A 24,389-nucleotide genomic window follows, 5' to 3' on the forward strand; every position below is an offset into this window, starting at 1 on the left:
TTTTTTAGTTCTCTTTAAGAAATCCAGCATGAGGGTTTGTAATGATATAAAGATTTGTGTTGTCATGATGTGGCCTCCTCACCCAGAGCTCAGGAAGTGCAGAAGAGCATTCTGTTACATCCTTCTACATGTTTGTAATCATCCACGCTAGGGAAAAGTCTGACTAACTTCTTTTTTACAAGAAGTTTTAATCTAGTGGCCCTTCTAGAACTTAATCTGACTCTTTCTTTGCACCTGGATAGCACTAGAATTTGACACACATAAATATGAATTACATGATTAGAAAGTCATCTCAAGGTTATTGCTACTCACAGTTATGTGCTCTACAGTTGACATGGAGGCTTTGCTGTGTAAGCATTAACCCTGGGTGTTCTGTGCAGGTATAAAGTGGCTCTGCCTCAGTTCCAAACAAACTGGGTTGAGCATAAGTTCATCTCCACAGTGCCAAGCCTAACTCAATAAAGCTATTATCTTGGAAGTGAGTTAATCATCCCTATTGTCTGCCCTGCGGTAACAAGCTTGAGAACTGCCAAAATGGGACAGACTCTGACTGTGTGAGGAGCAGTGGGATGACCCCTTGGTGTCTTATCCCCTCCACTGGTGATCTGGATAGAAGGTAGGACTGGGAAGAAACTCTGTATAACCTCAAGGAGTTATAACCCAGGGTATGGGGTGTCATCGCTCACTATAAATTAGTGCCATTTAAAATATATCTATTTTAATAGAATCATAAAATCATATAAAATCCTGGGTTGAAAGGGACTCACAGGATCATCGAAGTCCAACTCCTGGCCCTGCACAGGACAGCCCCAAGAATCACAATATGATATCCCATCTATGAGGAGATTCATAAATGCATTTAGATATGCACAAAATACATATCTCCACATACCTTTTATTAATACAATCTGAGAAGTAGTAATTTCCACATGCACAGAGAAAACAAAGCAGAGATAAGTATGAGTTCCTTTTTTGTGCAAGAAAGTGAAAGTAGTGGGATGAATGATCCCTTCCAGTTGTGAGTGAAATCTATATAAAATGTGCTTTCACTGCTCTAAGTGCCTTATATTACTAAATTGGCCAACAAATTAGATTTGAGCAAATTAATCACTTAAGAGCATAATTTTGACCTTAATTTCTCAGTGTCTCAGAACCTCATCGTAAACCATGTAGAAAACATAGTGTAAATAGAGATCTGTATTCCAGTGTCATCCCAAGCTGCCATAGTTCTGGCGTATCTTAGTATGTGATTTTGGGGATGCCTAGTGCTGTGTACCACCACCATACAAATAGTTAAGTGCTGTTTGCTCTGCACAGGATACCTGCAGGGGGAGAGAATCCATGTTTTATTCACAATCACTTTTATTTCCTAATCAGTATTTTCTGTGCTAAGAGTAAATAAACCAGTATTAAATTATAGAAGGGGGTGTTAAAATAAAGTATTTAATATCTGCAAGACCTCACACTTTCCATGGTCAGAAACAGCTATTTTTTATGAATTACTGTGCTCTTGTTCACCTGCTGTAGCATAGACTCACCGTACTCCTTTCTCAGGGAGCCCTCTACTGACCTAAAATGCAGTGTGTTCAACTAAATGATACCTCAAAATATCATTTGACCTGTAATGTAAACACATGCCCTAATGCCAAGGTAAATTTCAGTAAGAAAAAAAAAACAACAAACCACATATGGTATTACTAAATATTTAAGAAATTCTTAATTTTAAAGGTTGACAGCTTTAGGTCAAAACAAACATGTTTGTGGCCAGATTTCTGTTTCTTTGTCTAGACAAGGAAATGTGGTTTGCAGAAAAATAGAGGGTCAAAGAACTGGCTGTTCTCATTTTCTTGCCTCTGACTTTTCTTGTATGAATCAGTTAACTTTTTTGGAGGGTGATGAACTCAAGAACAACTGCTGTGTAGACTGATTCTGCAGGAAATTTTTCTACAGTGAATTGAGATCCCACTATTAAAAATGCTCATTAATTTATCACGAGTCTCACAACTGCTGCCATTCATATATTAGCACTAGGTTCTGAAATTGGTATTGCCAGGGAATCACAGATTTCATTCAAATAGACTCAATGTCTCATGCATAATTAAAGCAATCTGATAACATGAAGGAAGTCGGGTGGATGGGGGGTACCAGCAGAAAGCAAATTCATTATATATAAAAATATAAAAGTATTTCTTTAATTTTGCAGGGTGGAGAAGTTAGGGAAGGCTGATTATTTTAACATTTGAAATTGCAAATGTTGTGGATCTGAGAGGGGATTTTAATATATGGAGAGGTTTAATTCCTTATTTACATGGGTACAGGAACTGGACCTGTTGTTTATTGTTGGGTTAATGCCATAAGATCTCAGCAGGTCACTCTGCTCATCAGTACTTGTGGAAAGAGAGACCCTTGATGCAAAAGACGAACACCTGAGACTGACAGTGCAACAACCAGCCAGGGAAGCTAAACTTTTTCATTTCCAAGGAAAAACAGGAGAAAAAAAAGTGTTATTTTCAACACGCTGTTATTGATCACCCTAAACAGCACAGAATCTTACCATGGTCTTTCCTTATCCGTGAACCCCAGGCATAAAATGTGAAGGGAGAGGTGCCAGGTGTGAGGGCAAACATGACTTGAAAAGAATGATGCTGATATCAAAGGAAGTTGAGGCTCAGAGTTCAGATGAGCTGCTCAGTGTCCCACACTCTCAATCACAAGGGTTGTTTGAATCTGTAGTAGGCAGCAGGGAGGGCTGTTGAGTGTATTTGGGAATCTACACAGGTCTGTAGCACTACTTTGTTACATTATCTGCTTTCTAACATGGTTTGTGATGGTTTTGGTAGATTAGCTGCCATGTGTGTTCTGGTTTCCTCTAAAAGTGCACGGATCTCAGTAAAGTGTTGCTGATATGCATGGAATAAATTTACATCAGAACCCCCTGAAAATTATAGAGAAGGAAGAAAGAAGGAAGAGGGGATAAAAAGTATGTTGCAGAGGTTTGAAGCTTGAAATATAAAGGAGTTGTTGCTGCACAACTCAGGTTTCAAGTAGCTGTGTCTAATTCATTCCAGTAGGTAAAATTGGAGTATGACACTGCTGAAGTGCTGTGTTCACAGAGGGATAAACATGGCAGTTTACCTGATTTTTTGAAGTTATGTTGTTTGTAACTTGACATATGAAGAAATCTGAGATGTCTGTTTAGATTTTAACACTCTTAATGTAACTAAAAATGTCCTAAAGGCTCAGCACTTACACTCACGGAGGTTTGCATAGCGCAGGCACGATACGGAACAGTTTCAAATTTCACTAGACAAAAAACACTCAAAAAAAAAACAAGACTAGCATGTGAACTTCTGTGTTAAAGAAACTGCCTGCACACTGAATACTGATGTTTATTCTAGCAGATTGATCTCTCTCACGCATAATATTTTCATATCTTCGTATCCACTAAATATGTTTCCATTTTATTCATTTTATACGTCTTTCTCTTCCTGTGACAGAATGGAGGATGGGTTGCCATGCCTGCCTTTTCAGTAAAACCAGATAACATTAAAGACATGTCCCTGCAAGGCAGGTTCAGTAAAAGCATGCCCCCAAAGCCAAACCGAATCTGTGTAAAAGTGACTGTGTGCAGCTTTTCACATTTTTTCTATCCTGGGTTTAAACTGTTCATATTTAAAAAAAAAAAAATGTATGCCAGTAGACATGCTTTACGTTGTTAATAGGCAGCTTGGATATTTGAGTAAGCAAGTTGCCTTGAAAACTGAGCTTAACTCACAGAAAAAACAGGTGCAAACATAAAAAATAAAAATCTGTGATGAATCCCCCCAAAACTCCACTTTATTTCGTTTTCTTATTTTCATTGTGATGCAGCTAAAAAAAATAAAGGAGAGATATATAATTTACATAGAGGAAAATATTGTGTGTGTTTAAATCAGGTATCATTTTTTTGCCACGGTCCTTAAGAGAGTGGTGCAGATCCACCTGATGTCCTGAGAACTGGCTTTTATAGTGAAATCGGGTTTGTAAGTTGGGTAGCATTGCAAGAATACTTAGCTCCTAAATGAGTAGGTTGTAAAACTTTGGAAGAGAGAAGAACCTACAACTTCATTTATGAAGTGTCATGTGATACTGAATCATCTTTAACACCAGCATTTTTTGAAGTTTGTGAGGTTTTTTATCTTTTTGGATCTGCATGGTGCCACAGAGATAAAGGCAGGGACAGTAGTTATTTCCTTCCTGCAAAGATGTTTATTCTATAAGGTAAAAGACCTTAAAAAAATGTTACTTTAGTATAAACCTATTCAAAATATTCAGATTTATTTTGCAGTATGCAAAATTTTGCAGTACGCAGCTTGCGTGGGTTGGAGGGGACCTTAAAGATCATCTTGTTCCAACTCCCCTGCCATGGACAGGGACACCTTCCACTATTCCAGGTTGCTCCCCAAGCCCCATCCAACCTGGCCTTGAACACTTCCAGGGATGGGGCAGCCACAGCTTCCCTGGGCAGCCTGTTCCAGTGCCTCACCACCCTCACAGGGAAGGAATACTTTATGACTCTACAATTATTGTTATGTTTTATATTAATATTTATCTCTAAAGTAATTGGAAGTTGACCAAATACATTTTTGTTTACTGAAGAACACCTTTCCCTCAGCCAAATATAGTGAAAGTGTTAAAAATGTATAAGAAAATCATTATGGAGTGAATTAGCATTTGAACTCTAAAATGTTTCCTTAGACATTATAATTGTGCAAATGTTACATCAATTATTGTGTGTATTGTATGCGTATTATTATGTATAAATGCTATTTGAGAAGTTGTCATTAGTGTTTTAACCACTTCAGTATGGGAATAGAATCAATTATGCTGCTTTAGCATTTCACTTTAGGAGAAAATTGTTGTCTTTACTCTTGGCTAAGTTATTCTTGAATTTAATAATTCAATAGTCAGTCTGATCCATTTTTCACCTAGGAAAAGGGAGCAGAAGCTTGTCTTTATTTTCCATGTATATTCAGTGTTGTACTCATGGGAATTGTATATCCAAAAATAAGACTATAAATAAGAAATCAGTAGTCTTTTCTGTCTTGCTGCTTTATGTGGGTTTGATATATGCTTCTGCAGCATTATTACTTACTCTGTTCAAATCAATGCTCTGAGCTTTCCTTTAGGTGATTGATTTCCTCCAGATTAGCCTACGAAGTACGTGATTTAATAAACACTGCTATTACCTGTTTGCTAAAACACAGATGTCTGCAGTATTACAGACAGAGATACTGTAAAATTTCCAAAAGGGCTTCAGTCAGTCATAAGATTTTGATGGTACAACATTATTTGAATAGGAAAGAGAAAACAGCTTAGGTCTTACATAGTTGAAAGCAAACTAAAATCACTTGGAAGAAATAGAAATAAGACAAGAACTTACAAATATGAAACCAGACTCTGTAGGAGATAACGATGAAAGTAAAGATACTTATTAGGGTATTGTCCTCTTTAATGCCACTTTTCTGATTTAGAAAAGAATCATTTTTTCCATACTTCTGTGTTTTTAAACATTGCAGTAACAGATTGTAAAGTGTCAGTAGAAATGTGTAACTGTTGATGTCCCTCCCTAAAATATATCTGAATATGTATTTGCATTACCAAGTTTTTGCAGAAATGGGTTGTCAAGGAAGAATTTGAGTGGTTTGTGTGATGCAGTGCTATTTAGGGTTCAATGGCTTTGGGCTCCATGTAGAATACCTACATGGTATTTTATTAGGATGTTATTTCATAACATTGCTTATCCACAACAACTGACAGAGTGTGAATGTTCTGGGCAACTCTATCTTGAAAGAATTCCGTGCAGGACAAGGAGGGATTTTGTATGGCATTTGGACATTTAAAACAGATTTTTTACAGTTGCTCATGGCTGGGTTATATGGACCTGGTTTAGATACAGTTTGGTACAGGTTTCTGTTTGCCCTCACGGTTTTATTTTTTTGTATTTCTGTAATACCTCTTTGATATCTGGAAGACTAATGTTTTCTAATGCTTTCCAACCCAGACACTTTTAGGTATAATCACTGTTAGAAAATGTAATGACCTTCAAGCACTGTTGGCCCGTGCAGTTGGGAAGTTTGGAGAAAGGTTTCATAAGAGGTTAATGTGTAGTATTTTAACACAGATGTCCAAACACAGTATTTTTCATCTTTAAGTTCACTCCTAGTTCTTTGTTATTCCTGATAATGGCCTGACATAACATTATTCCTCCCTGGTTTTTTCTCACTGTGTATATGGTAGGGGTTTTTTTTCTTTATGCCTTTTTCAGTATTGTATTCTCTGAGGGTAAATCTCAATAGCTTCACAGTATGTCTTTGCTTGGATGGAGGCTGCAGTCTGATACACAGCATGTTCCTTCAGTCTCCATACCCGAACTAGTCTGTGGCCAGGTCATTTCTTTAATGCTTTCTGGGAAATATTGTGGGGTTCTATTAATCTTTCTCCAGGAAACTTGTATTTCTGATATTACCCTGCTTTCATCCGCTTTCCTGGGAGATGGTTTTCCTTTTCAATTGCTGTACTATTGTTTTTAATATTACTAAGGCTTGTTACTTTTCCTGCTGCTTTCTATTGTAGAATTAAAATGCTTCTTTTGACACAGAAACTATCATATTGCTTTTGAAGGATAGATATTATTCTTACTCCCCCAACACCTTGGGAAGTATTGTGCCATATGATTCTATTCAGTCCACATTTTTATCAACATGGTCACCATCACCTGCAGCCATCATTCCATTTAAAGCACAGCCTTACGGGTATTTTTTCCCTTTTTGCAAGAAGATGAATGAAAGTTTCTTGCATGTTTTTGTCAGTGTGTTTTTACAGCTCCCATGAACAGTGATGGACTTGGCAGCCTAGAGACTGAAATCCTCTGTTTAATCACAGGCTGGGTATAGTTCAGCAGAAAGATGTATTTCTATACACAGCCCCTGTAGCATGTCTAAGCCTCAAGCTGGAGAGTCAACCTTCTAATAAGTGGAAAAAAGCTCTCAGGCCAGTCAGTCCCTGGCCTCATCTGTGGAACTGTTGAAAAAGAAGCATTTATACCATTGAGCTTTGTGACAGGTGCTGACATCTAGTCTGGAGTGGACTGAGAGTTCTCTTTCATTCATTTGGGAATGCCTTTCTGTAATTTACTGTAACTCACTACACAGTGTAGTGTTCTCTCCAGTTTGGAAGCTGTACATTTGTGTGCATTGAGTTGTCACATAACACTTCAAAAGGCAGTGGGTTTTCAGGTCAGCTTGCATTTAACCCTGGACTTGATCTCCAAATCCTTAATGCCTGTGATCATTTATTTTATTTTAGTTGTGTAAACTCTGAAAATCCAATAGCTAAAACCAGAGAACTGGTTTTAAACCAGTAAAACAATAAACCTCATTCCTATGTTTAGAGTATTGAGACATTTTATTTGAAAACAAAGGAAAACTAAGGCCCTTCAGAGACTCCTGCAACATCCTGGGTCCACAGAAGACATATTGCACAGAATTCTTGTGTGTGGTCATAAATTGTAATCTCTGAACATTTTGTAATGCTGTGTTAGATGGGAAATGGTCCTGGTCACATTCCTATTCACAAAGATGTGTTAATGGGGATTTATTAATTTTTCTCTAAAAATCCAAGGTAATGCAAGTATGTGCTATGCCAAAAGAAGTGCTGGCTATTAAATATGATAGAAATAATTTGACTTGTTTGGGTTTTTTGTATTTTTCAGCTAACAGGACAAGTGACTTTGAAAATTGCCAATGAACCAGTTTTGCCGTTTAATGCCCTCGACATCGCATTAGAAGTTCAGAACAGTCTCAAAGGTAATTTTCTTTAGAGGAGTATTGCTCTCCATTAATTCAGGAGAAAAAAAGAATCATCTAATCCCTAATATGTATTGTCAATTTTCACTTCAATGATAGCCAGTGATTTTACTAGTTAAACATTGCGGGTTTTGTTACTAAATAAATCTATAAAATATTTATATTTCCTCTGATGTTACTTTGTCAATTAAGCAATAATTAGTATTAAAATGTCCTAATTACAGTCAACAATAACAAACTTTGTGACTGAACTTGATTTTAATTCCTTTCAAGGCTTTATTCAGTACAAGCGAGGGCTTCTAATCCCATTATCGTTTGGTTCCTTAATTTTCACAGTCATCTTCCTTACTTGTTTATTCCACTAACTCACCTTGTTGCAGAGCATGCTAACTTCTCTCTTTTTTCAGGTGTGACAAAGCAAGATAATTTACCAATACATGTTGTTGGAACTGTCTAAGCCCTGATACCCTGCAAGCTCCATATTTGACATCAGCATGTTTGGGACAATGGGTTGGGATTAGGGAGATGGACGAGAAAGTTCCTAGTCAGAAAGTAAAGAGGAGTCACTGGTAACTAGAAATTGTGCAGAGGTAATTCTTGTAGACTCTGAGTTTGGCACTGTTTGCTAGATATAGGATGAATGGCTTGATATGAGACCACTACATCGAGACTGGGGTGCCATTACAAATATTCCTGTGTTGCCTTCTTGATTAAAGAACAGGCATTCTGCAGTCTCTTTATCCTGTGTCGACAACAGAACCCAATCAAGCCAGTAGCCCTTGACCAGAGCTGTTTAAGGTAACCTGGTTGCAGGGGGCAGTTGTGCATTCCCTTTGCTTATGGGGGCTGCTCTTTGTTTGTTATTTTTCTTTTCCCCTCTCTACAGGTAGTAGAAAAATGTTAATATGTTATAGGGAACTAAACCCATATTATGTTACTGAGATATTCTCTGCTGGTGTCTAGACTACAAAAGAGTAAAATGCTGCCTTCTTATCAATTATGAAAAGAATATTCCTTAGCTCCAGTCCTGAAGTCTAAGGAGGGAGAGAAAGTCTAGTTTTTAATGCTGTCTAGTCTCACTCATCCATATAAACTTTCTCCTTCAGTATCATCTGTCTTCCTCCTTCCATGCAGTCCCTTTTCCCTCGCAGATTCCTCATATTCTAGTGTATTCAAATGAGATCCAACTCTCTTTCCTTTTCTAAATGACTATGCTGGTTGTGGAGAGCACATAAGAAGATTAGTCCTTGAAGAATAATAAATCTTTTGATAATTTAGCTACCAAATTCTAGCACATTCCTTGAATGTGTACAAAATGAGTTATTTTAGAAGCTGGTTTTCTGGTCAGAATTCACTGAACTTAAAGTGTGAAAAGTACATCCCTGACAAGAATCCACATGAAATTTAAAAGACTGCTCCAAAGCATTGTCTTGTTAGGACCTCACAGTGGGAAAATGTGAGATAGGTAAAACCATGTTGTTATTTCCTGGTCTCCAGTTATGTCTCTGATACAGATTACCTGTAGTACCCTAAGACCTTTCAAAAATATTTTTATTTATATGTTTATGGAAATCTTAAGTTGGCCTGTTAAATAAAGATGTAAGTTCTACAAAATCACACTCAAACTATACATATACTGTAGCAGAATGTGAGATTGTATCTCAAACATAAAGACTTCTTGCAATCTTGAGTTGCTGCCCCTGCATTTCATTCACTCCCTACACTATAAAGCACCACTTTTCTGTAATACACAGTCATAGAAGTATGATACCTTTTCTTTAATCTTTGCCATCCATCATTGTCAAGACCTAGGAGTCAGTAGGCAAGTATTGGTCTGGAATCAGTGAGCATCTAAAAAGACAAGTAATTTTAGCTCTGTTGAGCCACATAAACATTGGTTTAGTTCAGCTTAAACACAGCGGGGAATGATCATCAAATGAAAAGTGTGGCTCAGCTGGTTTTCCTTCAACTGAACATGAGATGTCTGCTATTGTTCTTCCTTTTTTCTTTATTTTGAGTAACAGGAAATGTTGATTTAAGCTGACATTTTTCCTCTAACTTCAGTTAGATCATTTATCTCTACCACTTCAGGGGAGGGAAGATTATTTCCTAGGCTGTAGGGCCAGGAGGATAAATCTTCTCTCTGCTGTTCACTTTGGAGTTTTGTTTAATGATTTTTCTTATGACTTTCATGTCTTGTCTATCTTCAACTTGTGTCAAATAACAGTTTATTATCATTTTGGAAAACATTAATACAATAGTCTTTTTTCTGGTTACTTGAATGAGTTACTTCAATGTACTTTTTAACATGGCTCATGGGTTTCTTCATTCTTCAGAAGATTTTATGTTGTGTGAAATTTCCAGTTGAAAGTGGCATTGTCTTAGTAAACGGTTTCCTTCCCCAAATCAATGCAAACTGTAAATGTAGAAAAGGTGAAGGTAAATCTGCATGACATAGCTTTGCTCATTAGGCTTAATTTTGTGCCTCTGGGATTTGGTTCAGCCAGTCCCTTAAACACCCATTTTATTGCCCATTGGACTTTCTCACATGCTTAAAGTTAAATCATATGTATAAATACTTGAGTCAGTGTTTTGCAGTCTCCTGGATGCACTCAAAAAAGATTGTGTATACCTTTGTATTTGCTAATAGTGCATTTATTTATGTTTGTAAAGGATTTAACTCTGTAATGTGGTGGATGTATCTCTGTTATATTCTATGGGATATTACTCAGCACTTTACAAACTATTTCTTACATCCAGGATAGTCTGGATAGCAAGTTATGTCATCCACAGCATGTTCACATCTGTCTCATGGCCTGTACCTCAGAAAGATGGGAAAAAGGCTGTTAAGTGACATGTGTTATCTCCATTTGCACACACCAGAACTCTTGGAAACAAGCTACTGCTTTTGGGTTTATCTGAAAGGAAGGGTTGTGACTGGAGAGACATTTCATTTTGTGCATCTGCTGATGGTCTGATGTTTAACAGGAAACCTCATGGTCATAAATGATAGGAGATGGTTTCCAAGACGGAAATCCAGGTCCCCAGGGCTAGTCAGGCTGTTGTCTGTCTAATCACAGATGTGATTTTTTAGACAAATAGGGGACAGCTTCAAATATTCTCATTAACCACACCTTGCAGTTGTGTGGAACTTGTGCCTTCTGTGGGTTTAAAATTAAGACTCACTGCAAGTTGAATCAAGTACAAGATTTGATACTCTCTAAAATTTAGTGTATGTTGCAGGAAGTTTCAGGGATTGATGATGGAGGTGCTCAGGTGTCTCATTAGGATTAAAAACTTTTCTGTACCTTTGCACCTGACTGTCTCAGCAATAAGAAGTTCAATCACACAGTTTATAAAAATAAAGGCAACCAGTTTGATGCTGACCATGTCCCTTGCTTGGGTGTTGTAGAAGCTGATGTCATTTATTATTCCCAGTCACTTGGGCAACCTAGACTCCTGCAGACCTTCCAAAAATTGGTGTCTGTGCTGTAGCCCCGTGGCTGTGCAGCACTAGACAGGCAAGGTAAGATTCCCCAGTTGTGTCTGTCAGCACAGGCTGGTGAAGCTGGTCAGCAAATTGTAGCCATCTCTGATAGGCACTGGCTGAGACAGAGAGAGGCTTGTGGAGACAAATAGTGTGGATGAGATTTTCTGGTTTTCCCTGTATGGGAAGTGCAATAGCTGTGATTTAAAGCTCTTTGGCTGATGCAGTGTCAATTGTGTGTGGCTTTCTATCAATTAGGTCCTTTCTTCTCCCCAGAATGGATGTCGTACAGATGTTACAGCAGCTGAAGTACTTGGGGTGACAATAGTAGGCAGTGCTAGCAGAAGTTTAAAAATAATCTGGTTTATGATAAGCCATTTCCAGGAAAGTCTGTGTGACTTTCCACAGCCTCGATTCAACCCATACATTTCAAAACATCAGGCTAAACTCTTTGTCCTTAGAAAAATCAATACAAAAACATATCTCTCTAATTTACTTGATGGCTGCATGCTCATTGCCTACAGCTATCTGCTAGTCTTCAGCTTGGCGTCATTTTGTCTGCTTGACTGTATTTCCCTGATCATTTCGGGTGCTTTTCAGAGTTAATTTCTCCACCCGTCTGTCATGTTCAGAAAGTTTCTCTTTTTACTGTTTCCACCCATTATTCTTGACTGCTACAGAGGGGAAAAAAGCAAAACTTGATTATCTGTATGTATGACAGAAATACCTCCTTTGCCATGAGACACTGACATCTTGTCTTCAGTATCCTTTCAAGGTTAGTATATATTAGTATCTTTCATCAGCCTTTAAAAAAAAATCATGGAAAAATGCATTTTCCATGGACAAAACATTTGATACTGAAGAGAAAGGATGAGCAGCTAATCTGTATCTGTAGGCCATGTAAGTTCAGCAGCTCTGTACAAAGTCATGGATAGCTTAATAGAATCATGGAATAGTTTGTGTTGGAAAGGACCTTTTAAAGATCATCTAGTCCAACCCCCCTGCAATGAGCAGGGACATCTTGAGTGTTTCCATGGATGGGGAATCCACCACCTCTTCAGGAAACCTGTACTAGTGTTTCACAATCTCATTGAAAAAAATTTCTTCCTTACACCTAGTCTAAATCTAATCTTTATTTTAACACCTTTACCCCTTGTCCTATTACAACAACCCCTACTAAAAAAGTTTGTTCCCATCTTTCTTACAAAGCCCCCTTTAAGTATTGAAAGAGCACAATAAAGTGTCTCTGGAGCCTGCTCTTCCCCAGGCTGCTCCTGTATTGACATGCATGTAGTGATATGTCACAACATGCCTCTTTAGTGGTAGCCTCTTTGAAAAGAGTCTTCTTGTAGCAACACCAGATTAGTTTGCTTGGGCAATAGCAGTCATGGTAGAAAAATTGAAGCTGATGGCAACATATTCTTTGCACTGAGGATGTCTGTGGATTTGTGTTTCTGCCCCTTTAGGGTGCTTCCTACAAAGCTTTCCCATTCAGATTTTCTACTGCCTGGTCTGATCATCCTATTTTTGCACAGCATGAAAAATCTGCCTAGTGAATACAGCAGCACACCATAGCTGATCCTGAATTTGCAAGCTAATCAAAACCTGAAGCAATTTCCCTTCTCTCTTACATGCAAACACATGTTCACATGCATGGTGAGCAAGCATAACTTAAGCATAACTGCTGATTTGTCTGTACTCACTCTCCTGTAGGTACTTGTAGGCAAGTACATTCATAACAGAGGGCACAAGCACAATTTAAAAATGTTAACTCTCTAGCGGTGCTTTTCATAAGAGCAGTCAGTTACATGGGGAAAGGCTGTTGTATTCAATGTCTGTAAAAATAAATATCTGTTTGGTGTAACCTGTTTCTGAGTAGAATCCAGTTACATTTAGCAAGTGTAATGAGATTCAACAATGTAATTCTCTGATCAAGAGTACATATGCTCTTGAGTCACTTTCTTGTACTTGCGATTTTATTTTTATAGCAACTAAACAGCTAGCTTAGATGATTCATCATGAATCATACTGGAGACAAAAGGACAAAGAATACAAAATATAATAACGTGGCATTGTTTTCTCTTGAGTGAAGTGATACTTGTGCTTGATTTTCTCTGTAAAAGCATAACAAGATGTTTAAGCCACCTTTAGTTAATACATCCTTCTCTTGTAGGATCATTTGCCCTTCTAACTCCCAGCTTCTCAACTTGAAACAAGTATAAATCACAGCTTCCCTTGGCAGTGAAGTTCAGTGTATTGTGATGCCCATTCTGTCCTTAGTTTGCTGGGATAACGCTGACCATAGACACTTGCAGGTTTTGTACTGAAGTATTAAAGAGGGACCTGGGCGTGTGTTTTCTGAGAGCTGGTTTAGAGTGTGTGGTAAACAGTGCTTCTTACTTATGAGTGTAAACAAAAATGTAGTTGGTTTAGGTGCCAAATGCTGTGGAGAATGAGTGGGAGCATGTACAGGATTTTTATGTTTGAAAGCGTGGTCTAGTTGGCTTCATTTCCAAATATGGAATGATGGTTTTTCCCTTTATCTCACCTTCCCTATTGAAAAGGCAAAGCTGACATTTGCAATTGTTTAAAAATTATAAATGTTTTCTGTTACTTGGAATACAAAGTGCTTTGCTGAAACCAAAGGATTCTTTCTAACAGGGTGAATTTAAGTATTTCCATATGGACAGAAGTCCCGGGGTAAGGTATGCACAGTGCCTACATTACATACCTGGGAATAGCAAGTTCTTCAGCTGCACAGGATGTTTGCCAGAGATTTGAAAATTAAGGATAATGGTATTTTGCAAAATATCGCAAGTGTACCAAGTTTATATACTTGGAGAATATTTTTCTCATGCATCAACCTAACTTGATCAGAATTTAAATTACTCCAGACTCAATCAGAAAGATACCAGTCCCATCCATCAAGGTACCAGAGTGCCTGTTATCCATTCTAATTAGGGAAAGGTGGCTTGGTCAAGTGCCATTAAGAAAAGAACCTTGTCTCAAACCAGGGCAGACATAAACCATCTTCTCTCACTCCTGTTCTCACAGGGAGCTCCTGTTCATTGTTGAAATTTGTCTTGATAGCTCAGAAAATCTGGCAGTTTCTCTCACGCCAGCATCTGTCTCTCCCTGTATTTTGGATCATTTCATGTTTTGCTGGATTGGAATGTGTTAGCTGAATGACAGGAGTACATGGGGATCCATGAACTCCTTTTCATTTACTGGAATTTATCCAGTAGCAAATCTCTTTTCCATCTGAGAGGGACAGTATATTATATTCAGGCATTTCCTTGATTTCTTCATTATACCTGTTTGCTTTTCCATTCCTATTATGTGCTCACCTTTCAGACTCCATCCATAAATAATTTGAGAAATGGGTTGATGTTTCTCCTGATTTTGACAAAGGTAGAGTTAATTTTCTTCCTAGTAGCTGGTACAGTGCTGTGTTTTGGGTTTAGTATGAGATTAAGGTTGATAACTCATGGATGTTTTAATTGTTCCTTAGCAGTGCTTACCCTGAGGATGTTCCACTTTCCGTGCTCTGCCATTAAGGAGGTTTACAGGAAGCTGGGAGGGAACATGGCCAGGACAGCTGACCCAAACTGTCCAAAGAGATATTCCATACCATAGAACATCATGCCCAATTTCTAAATTGTAGGGAGTTGACCAGGGGGGCTGATTGCTCCTGTGGGCCCTGCTGAACATGCTCAGCAGGTGATGAGCAGTTGTACTGTGCATCACTTACCTGTCTTGAGTTTTATTCCTCTCTCTCTTTCTCCCTTTTCAATGCTGTATTATTATTGTTGTTGTTGTGTTTGGTTGGTTGGTTGTTTTTAAACTGTCCTAATCTCAACCCATGCATTTTACCTTTCTGGTTTTTAAATTATTCTCCCGATTCCATCAGGGAAGCGGGAGGGTGTGAGTAAGCAGCTTCATGGCACTTACTGATTTTAAACCATATCAGTGTTCTCAAATTACTATTTTTGATTTCTTCATGTATCTATTAGACAGGGAAGTTTAACATTCATTTAGCTCGTGTCTTGAACCACTTTCTTGTCTTAATCATCTCAGTCACTAAGATAATGAACTCACTGACATTTTTACATTCAGCTTCTAAAGCTGCATGATTTATGTTGATGAAAATATCATTTGAAAGATTTAAGGATAGTTGGTTTTCTTGTCAATAGGCGAAGTGAATTTTGGCCTTAAGATAATTTCTGCGTCCTGGAAATGTTTATGGTGACTGATATTACTTTTGACTTTATATCAGGTTCAGACTCTGCTTTTTCCCTCCATGTGCTTGTAAAAATGAAAGCAGTTTATGCACACACTGGGAAAGGAGGCCATGCTCTCCACCTGCACTGCAGGTGGGAATAGACTACACATTCACAATGTTCCAGTTCACATTTCACATTCCTCTATCTGGACTATGACCTGGGAAATATTGAGATCAAGGTGTGCTCTGAAGGGCTGCGAGCTTTTATTCTTTTGGTGTCTGTGTAGGATTGCTAACAAAGCAATAGTTAACACTCCATATTTAAAAAGTTTTGAAAATACTGACTGGATTGGAATATACATTTGGATATCAATTAAACTTTGCTCATTGGCATATAATTTAAGTGATTAAGAGGAACAATTTCAATCCCCTCTACAACTGTTGTTAACCTCTAGGATTCTAAAACATTCAATCAAATTCAATTAAACTGCATATTACAATTTTCTATACAGCAGTCATTATGGAATGACTTTCATGGAAGGCTTTCAAACTGTTACAGCAGTAACATCAAATGGCATTGAGTAAATGCTGTCTCGGAAGGAAATGATATAGTTCCTGATTTATAACCGTTACTTCCTGCAGGCCTGTTTTTCCGATGCTAGACTTCAGTCTGTACCCCAAAATCATTCCTCACAGCTTATTAGATCTTAAAACATCAGAGCCCAAATTGATCTTTGAAAAAAGGATCAGAGGTTATACAGAATAATCTATGGCTTTTCTTGATCCATCACAAACCCCTCAAGGGAAAAGAGGCTCAGGTTTTAATTGGACTATTCATTTTGGCTTATAAGCAAGAATAATAAGTGGTGTTCTCTGAATCACTGGCAACTGTCTTGCTCTTGCTCTTCCTAGGTGATGAAGTAGGCGTTCCTCAGTTGCTTGCAGTGGCCTCACGTCTGAGGGACACGGCCGAGCTGTTCCAGTCGGACGAGATGCGCCCGGCCAACGACCCCAAGGAGCGAGCTCCTGTCAGAGTCAGGATGCTCAATGATGTGCTACAAAACTTGGAGAAAAGCTTCCTGGTTCATCGAGCTCCTCCAGGACTTTACAGGTGGGGTGTCCCATGCGTTCTTTACTTGAGCTAAAATGGTTTTCAGTGTTGCTTGGTTTGCAAAACTGTCATAGTTTAAAAAAAAAACCCAAACCTCAGTGAGTATCCGAGATTAAAGCTATTTTTTCCTATCACATCCTCTCTGCAGAAAACATTAATTCATTACAATACAAGAGGTCATTAGAATGCAGCACTGTAGCATTTCTGTCATGACATCTTTGCTAACAAGATGTACTGTGTGATGGCAGCCCAGGCAGCATGACAGATACGTGTGTTAGACGCTACAGTAAGCTTCCAGAAGAAAATATTTTGAAGTCTAATGCTGCTTGACAAGCTCCACCTATATTTTATTTAAAACTTTTTACAGTTCATTGAAGATCTAGAATTATACAAGATACTCTGTAGCATTATTTAACATATTTAATTATATAGCAGCCTTCTTGGATGCATTTCAACCAGTCAAAGGCAGTACCATGCAGTGAATGAGGAGGCCTTAGTCAGTCGCTATTCATAATGGCTTTTCTGTGGTTGGAGTTAATCTCTGATACAGGTTCAGCTGCACTACCCAGGTTGATTTTAAGATATCATAGTCATTCCATCTTTTACTGTCTAAGAAGAAAGACATCAGTTCTGTATCTCTCACCATCGATTCCTCTACAAAGAAAAAAAAAAAAAAAAGAACTTACAGTGATCAGTAGCTTAAAAAAAGTTGAAAAACAAGAATTGACCAAGCATGCCCTGAGCAATGCCTGGTACTCTGGCTCCTCAGGAACAGACATGATGTGTGTCCGTGTGCTTCAGTACAAACTGTCTGAGCGCTGCAGCCCATCAGTGTGGAGTTTCATGGCTTGACCCCAAGGGCATGTTCTGAGTGCCCTGGGCTACACAGGAGGCAGTGTGGGCTGTCTGACTTCACCAGGCCTGCTGGGATCATTTTGAAGGACTCTGCAGCTGAAGATACCCAAAGGCTCATCCACGCTGCTCGTTAGGGGGCATTCCCAGGTAAAACTGTCCCTAAAGCCATATTCAGGTTTTACTTTAGGGAAAACTGGTTTGCGTGCTCAAAAAATAGAGCTTGGAAGGCAACACAGATATACAGGAGACAGACCAGAGTCAGGACATAAAAGTGAATGAGGTATCTGTGTTATTTTGGCATATAAATGCACTTGCAACCAGAACTAACTGAAGTAACAGAACAGTTCTTTGTTTCAGTTGATGGGAAAAATTATCAAAAATCTCAGTGCAAGTGATGTGTCAAGTAGACATAAAACAGACACAGGGTAGAAGTAGACTTGGGAAGGAAAGCAAAAAGTACAGCAACAGGAGGAAGAGATTCTTCCAAGCATTAGGAATGGCATAAAACAAGCGCAGTCATCTTTTAACAGAAACAAAGGGAAAAAATAAGAAAGGTAGTTGTGGGGAACTCAGCAATGTCAGTGAATTAAAAAAAAAACCTACAGCTATAATAAAGAAAATATAGTAATTACATTTGGGGAGGGGCTAATTTACTTCCTTCCTGCTGTGACTGGATTTATAACATAAAGAAATAAAACTAAATGTCATTAAATAAAGTCTCATATTCCAGCTTTAGCACTGCTGTCTGTCTTGTCTGAACTGGTATGGTGTTGCAAAGGAGCCATAAAACTGCTTACTGTAATGTAATGTGTCTGTGTTGCATTGCAAGGGCACATAGTTGGATCTGGCCCAGTTCTTTACTTGTAAAAATAAATGATGCCAAAACTTAGGATTCCAATAAGAGGGGTTTTGAGGTCTTCTAATATTTCAATTCTTGCACTGTTTGCAGTATTAGGTTTGTTATTTATCAAAATGTAGTTGCTAGATATGCAGGTATAATGTGACTTAAATTTATCACCTGCTCTTCCCAGTACTTCGGTGCAGAGCAGAAATACTTTCCCAGTTGGCAGTGTGGAAGTGAAAATTTTGTATTTGTTCCCCTCCTGATTTAATTACATTTGATGCAAGATTTAACAGTAGACAATAAGGTTGCTTCAAAGTTTGGGAGAAAACATTGACTTTGACCTGACTCTGAATAATTTTACCAAATATTATCTGGAATATATAACAGTAAAGGACACCTTGTATATCATCATTTAGATACTCATTTAAAAAGAGTACACTCTTTATACTGTGCCAAGGTGTGTAATTGTTACCTTTAATGGAAAATCTACACAGATAAAAAAGTCAAGGACAATGTTAGGTTTCTGATTTCCTTTCTTACCATTAAAAATCTGCAGTACGTTTTCTTAATTAAAGGGGGAAAAAAAATCTAAACATATGTCTTTATTTGGATTATCTTTCACTTTTTAGGGACCAAAGGTCTTTCTATTAATTGATGGAGTTTTATGAATATATTTTGTGTTCTGAAGCTATAATTGTATTGCAGGAACATCAGAAGTACTTGAAAAACCTGATATACTTTTTTTTCTTTTGCTTGTATTACTTTAAGCTTATTCTTTTTGTAATTTGGTAAAGAAAACAAACAAAAAAATGAGTCTCACAGCCAGGACCTTGTATGCCATGTTTCATCCCAGTCAGAAGATTGATAGGCAAGTTATAAACCCCTGAAATAGTAGTTTATAATGGAAATGCTGGCAGCCCTTTAACTATAGCAGCACAAGCAGTACAGCAATAAATACTGTGCTTCATCTGTAAACAGAAATTTAGGATGCAGTTTGCAGCCTTGACCTTCAGGCTCCAACTGTGTTTAGATCATTAAGATTCCATAAATACTGTAATTTACAGCCTTCTGAAGGAAGAATTTGTGTGCACAGTAAAGGACGTATTCTTCACGAAAAAATGATTGCTTCCTGTATACCCATTTGGACTCATATTCTCAACCTCAATCAAAGTACTTGACAAATTTGCTGAAGTTTTAGGCATCATTTTTAGGCTTGTGTTCGTCCTAATTCACAGCTCTCTGGATCTATACTGTGTTTTCTGTCCTAGAACTTGAATTAAAAAGAAAGGTGGATTTTTTTCTTTATTGCAGGAGATAGGTTGCAATGTTACTTGTGCTTCTCCACTACAAGGGAACTGATATATCTTTTCTGTATCTATTTTTTTTTGTATGGTTTGCACACACGTTACCATAGCTATAGTCTCTTACTGTATATATGTACTTAAAAAAATAAATGTCTCATTCCAGTCAATGTCATAGGGCAGTATATGGGCATAATTTCTGCATTATTCATCTATAACGAGCAGTAAAATTAATCAAATTACTTTTTTTTATAATTAGATCAGGATGTCTGACTAAACTGAATCATGATTGACACTGGCAGGTTGTTCAATACAGTGTCAGTAAACACAGTCGTTTCGATGCTTATCCTTCTTACCTGAACTTCATGACATTGGACTGAAAATTCGACAGTAGCACACTTTCCCCATGATACTCTATTTCCAACTGAGCTGGAAATATACAAGTACAGCTTTCATCAGGGTATTTTAGTCTTATCCAGAAATTTAGGCGGAATGAAAAATAGTGGGTTGAAAAATATTATCCTGCTCTGGGAAAGTTACCCTGGGACTTGATTTGGGGTTAGGACAAAATCGCTGAGTTTTATTGTACCTGAAGAGCTTCTTTGATTCCCAGTGATAGCCCTGGGTAGATGTTCTATTTCCAAAATAAGTGTGTAGTAACAGAATAGGATAGCTATTGATGTTCTTCATTTATCTGTCTTTGTTTCTCATAACATAGCCATAATATTGATAATTTTGTGGGTTTATAATTTTTCATTATTTTAATGGAAAAAAATCACTAGAAATTGATTTATTTAGTCTCTTACCTCTAGCCATTTCTTGCTTTCCCCTCTTGCAATATATACTAATGTGAAACATTTCTGTATATTTTCTGATTATCATATTTTGCTACTAGTAGTAATAACCACAGATTACACAGCAGTGGCATATAAAACGTTTAGGCACTGTACACAGACAGGGGAAAAAATATCTCAAGCATTTTGTCTGCTCAGTGAGGTGGTCAGCCTCAACAGAGACAAAAAAAGATTCCATAAATACTGATCATGTCTACTGTCATGCTTCTGCATACTTTTCCCTCTACAAAAATGCCTACCAAAACCCTGACACCAGCAATATCATGGACAGCAAGACATCATGTATCTTCCTGGTGTTTATAAATGCTGAGTTCAAATCTTATGTTTACCTAGACTGAGTAAGAGTGTTCCCCCTGTTCCTTGTATATTTTATTGTATTTCTTCCATTTACTGATCCCTACAGCTTCTGACAACCTGTCAGCCTAATGTACCTGTCAAGTCTGTGTGTGCATTCCTTAGGTACTTACATGGAGAGCTTCTTGTCTCTGTGTTGAAATACATAGCACTTCAATGAATAATAATATTGCAGAGAAATGAGATAATGAAGAAAACTTCATGAAGTATCAGGCACGGGACACTCAGTAAGACAGATGTCCTGTCTTACTGAAGGTGTTCTGTTTCTTCAGGTCCATGTCCAATTTTCGTAGCAGTAAGTATGCAGGATTCCCTAGAATACCCTGGGATGCTCCCACCAAACTTTCCAAATCTAAAAGAGTCACTAAAATCAGGGTTTGTGTCCTTTGTCTTTAAAATCAAAGCCAAAAATAGGTGCACAAGGGCTCAGGTTGTCATTTCTGCTCCAGTTAGGTGGGTTTTAGTCCTAAAGGAGCATTACCTAAGGATCAGCTATGTCCTCACTGACAGTTCTTTTAACAATTTTATAAAAGAATCAAAGTCAGCTTATGTAAAATCTACCTTTTAATAGTTTTATCTTAGTGTGCCAAGTTTATCCTGTCCATTAAGACTCTGTGCATCTGCCACCACTATTTATGGAATTGTTGCAAGGGTGATTGTGCTTTGTCTAATAGATGTAATTGAGTGAATTGAGTAATAAGTAGGTGAAAAGTAAGGATTTGGAAAGCAAGCTGTTTTCAACAAAGACCTCCAGCAGTTTTTATTGCTCATTTGTACTAATTTGACTTCTTTCTTTTACTTCTTTTTATCAGGGATACCCAAGTGTGACATTAACACTTCACTGGGCTAAAAAATTATAACAAATCAGTTTTAATGCAAAATACTGGCAATAAGCAAAGATAGATTATGCACCCTGAATAAAATGAAAGAACAATCAAAAGATATTTTTAGTGCTCTACAAAAAGGTAATTTGCTGCTAATCTCATGCCACTCAAGTGTGTGTTGTTCACCAGAACAAATGTTTTCCTTTCAGATTGAGATTTGTTATATACATTTCTGACATATGTAGATTCTACTGGGTTTATTTCTGCTTTGCTGGTAAACTGCAGCAAATTCTCAGGTTTCAAAGTACACATGCCCTAAGAGTCTAGTTTCTACAGATACATTTAGTAGGAAATTAAAGACCTTATTAAATCTCCATGTGTAAACAAACTGCTCACTGGATTTACAGAGGACAAGCATTAAAGATGCAAATATCCTGCTAATCTTGAAGAGTAACATGGGTAAACATGTAGTGCAATGTCATCTGAAAAATAAAACAAACCCCTAGCCCAGAGTTTCTGCAGAAGAAAATAATTCTCTCTCATTGTATAAACTCTGGAATTTGTTTTTTCATTTTGAATTCTTCATTTATGGCTTCAAGTAGAAAATATCCCTGTCTCCTTTGTTGTAACATTTGAGACATTTTTGACTGACCTGAACCAAACACATGGAGTATTTTTATTGTTCTGCATTGTATTATGTGGAGCAGAGAGTGATTTGATACAGTGTTGATGATTCTTAGTGTGGAAAATACTGAAATAATTCATGTTGTGCTGGCAGTAGTAGGTAATGTTCTGTCTCATATTATCTGCCATGTGCAATTCGTAAATACAATGCTAGAATTATGTTGGGGTAGAAGGAAAGAATTGTAGAATAGTGTACCTCAGATTTTGCTATTCAGTCAGAGTAAATGAATTTTCGTCTTACTGCATAGCAGTGATTTTCCATCTGACTTTTGACCCCCATACCTTGCATCTTTCAAAATTTGCAACTCTTTTTCTTCTATAATTTTTCACATTTTGTAAATTGAGTTATGAATAATGTCATTACTTGTTTCCCTTTCTAATCCTTCACTGGTGCTTTTCAGTTTTGCAGTTCTTCAGTTTCCTTCTTTCTCTCTGATATGCCTTTGTCCAAATGTATTTTTTTACACCCAAAGTGCCCTCCCATTTTCTTCAACCTTATTCCTTTGAACTCTTCAATGTTTGAGCACTCTGGCTGTGGTTTATGCAAGTGTAAGTCAGACATGACAACCTCAAAGAAGCAACACAGTTTCAGCAAGACTTGCTGCATTGTAGCTCACTTAATGACATACTAATGGCAAGAAAATCACAAGAAATATTCCCGGTATAGTGTTATATTTTCTCCAAGAATGAGGAAAGGCAAAAAGAAGTTTCATGAGGTAGGAGAACAGTGGCAGCTCTGTACAGTCAGGAGATGTAAAATGCGGTGCAGAGCTTGGTAAATCTGAAATTAATACTTGCATAGAAGATGATTTTTTTTCCCAGTGTTTGGTAGCAGACATCGAATGGAAGGATTAGGTTCTCGGTTTACATGCTTCTGTAAACAGAGGTTGTGTGTCTGGTGACTAGGGTTTATAAAAGTGGGAACAATCGTGAGTTGGTATGCATAGTGTTTACCACTAGTGTAAAATTGAGTAGACTGAGTCATCTCTGCAGGTCACCCCTGATTAGAAAAGCATGCATAAGAATATAATTACAATTTTTAAATACCAGGTTATTATTTCCAATCCTAGTCCCAGAGACAAACCAATTAGTTAGTAGCATGACAAGCAATGATGTGTATTTCACTAGGTTGCTACAAGCTAAGAAATATCTGAATCCTGAACAGATCCTGAACGTTGCATTCTAATAGCACTTATTTAGATATGATTTTCTTTAAAAAAAAAAATGCAACAATGTGTTTGGCACATGTAATTTCATTTTAAAATCATAATTTGAGTCAAATTAATACATCCAAGTCACTAGCAGAATCTGGAGTAACACCCTTGATAAAAGGTGGACTAAAAGTATTTTATTCACTATATTCATTTTAAACATTGCCCTGACTGCTTTGTGAGAGTATAACATGGGTGGAAGGACAGAGGAACTCCCTCCTCTCTTGAGCAGCTCCCAGAAGCCAGGCCTGATTAAGATCACTTTGAGTTCACTCACATGGTGCAGACACTCAAAATGGGATTTGAGGGAGTGGGAATAAGATTCTGTCATGAATCTGCACATTCAGTGGATCGTAATGTACTGCTGGGGTTAAACTCTGAGTAGCACAAGAGGCTTTCCCCGGGATACCTTTTCCTATCAGTGCAGCTCCCCAGAACAGACATAGTTAGGAAAGTTTAAGAGCTGTTTAATTTGTGATGGACCCATCGGTACAAATTTGAGCAGCATGAGCATTCTCTGTGGACTGGACAACTTCGGGAAGAGTTCTGACCTGGTCCTCCCAGCCCCTGTGGGAGGAATGAGCAGTGCTGTGGTTATTCATTCTCTGGACCAGTCAGGTACAATTTCATCCTCTGGGAGAGTGGATCTGTAACATTCATCTGTGTGTGGAGCAGCACATTTATCCAGCACACATCAATAGTAATTACTGGTTGATAATGCTCTTACAAATTCCTGCTACGGTTATTATTTTTCTCATGACTGATAATCATGCTGAATTATGACCTTTCCTAATA

At 37.7% G+C, this 24,389-nt stretch overlaps 1 protein-coding gene across 11 annotated transcripts in view; it reads left to right on the forward strand.

The window, feature by feature from the left end:
* NAALADL2 (N-acetylated alpha-linked acidic dipeptidase like 2) overlaps positions 1 to 24,389 on the forward strand; it is a 466,113-nt gene that overhangs the window by 432,509 nt on the left and 9,215 nt on the right. For all 11 annotated transcript variants that reach the window (XM_051781725.1, XM_051781724.1, XM_051781723.1 and 8 more), the window contains 2 exons: positions 7,754 to 7,847; positions 16,469 to 16,667. In XM_051781725.1, the coding sequence (XP_051637685.1) occupies positions 7,754 to 7,847; positions 16,469 to 16,667 (293 nt within the window). The remainder of the gene's footprint in view (positions 1 to 7,753; positions 7,848 to 16,468; positions 16,668 to 24,389) is intronic.

This window comes from Manacus candei, unplaced genomic scaffold (assembly GCF_025592945.1).
Source record: "Manacus candei isolate 608988 ecotype Guabito, Panama unplaced genomic scaffold, ASM2559294v1 h1tg000015l, whole genome shotgun sequence".
NCBI lineage: Eukaryota > Metazoa > Chordata > Aves > Passeriformes > Pipridae > Manacus > Manacus candei.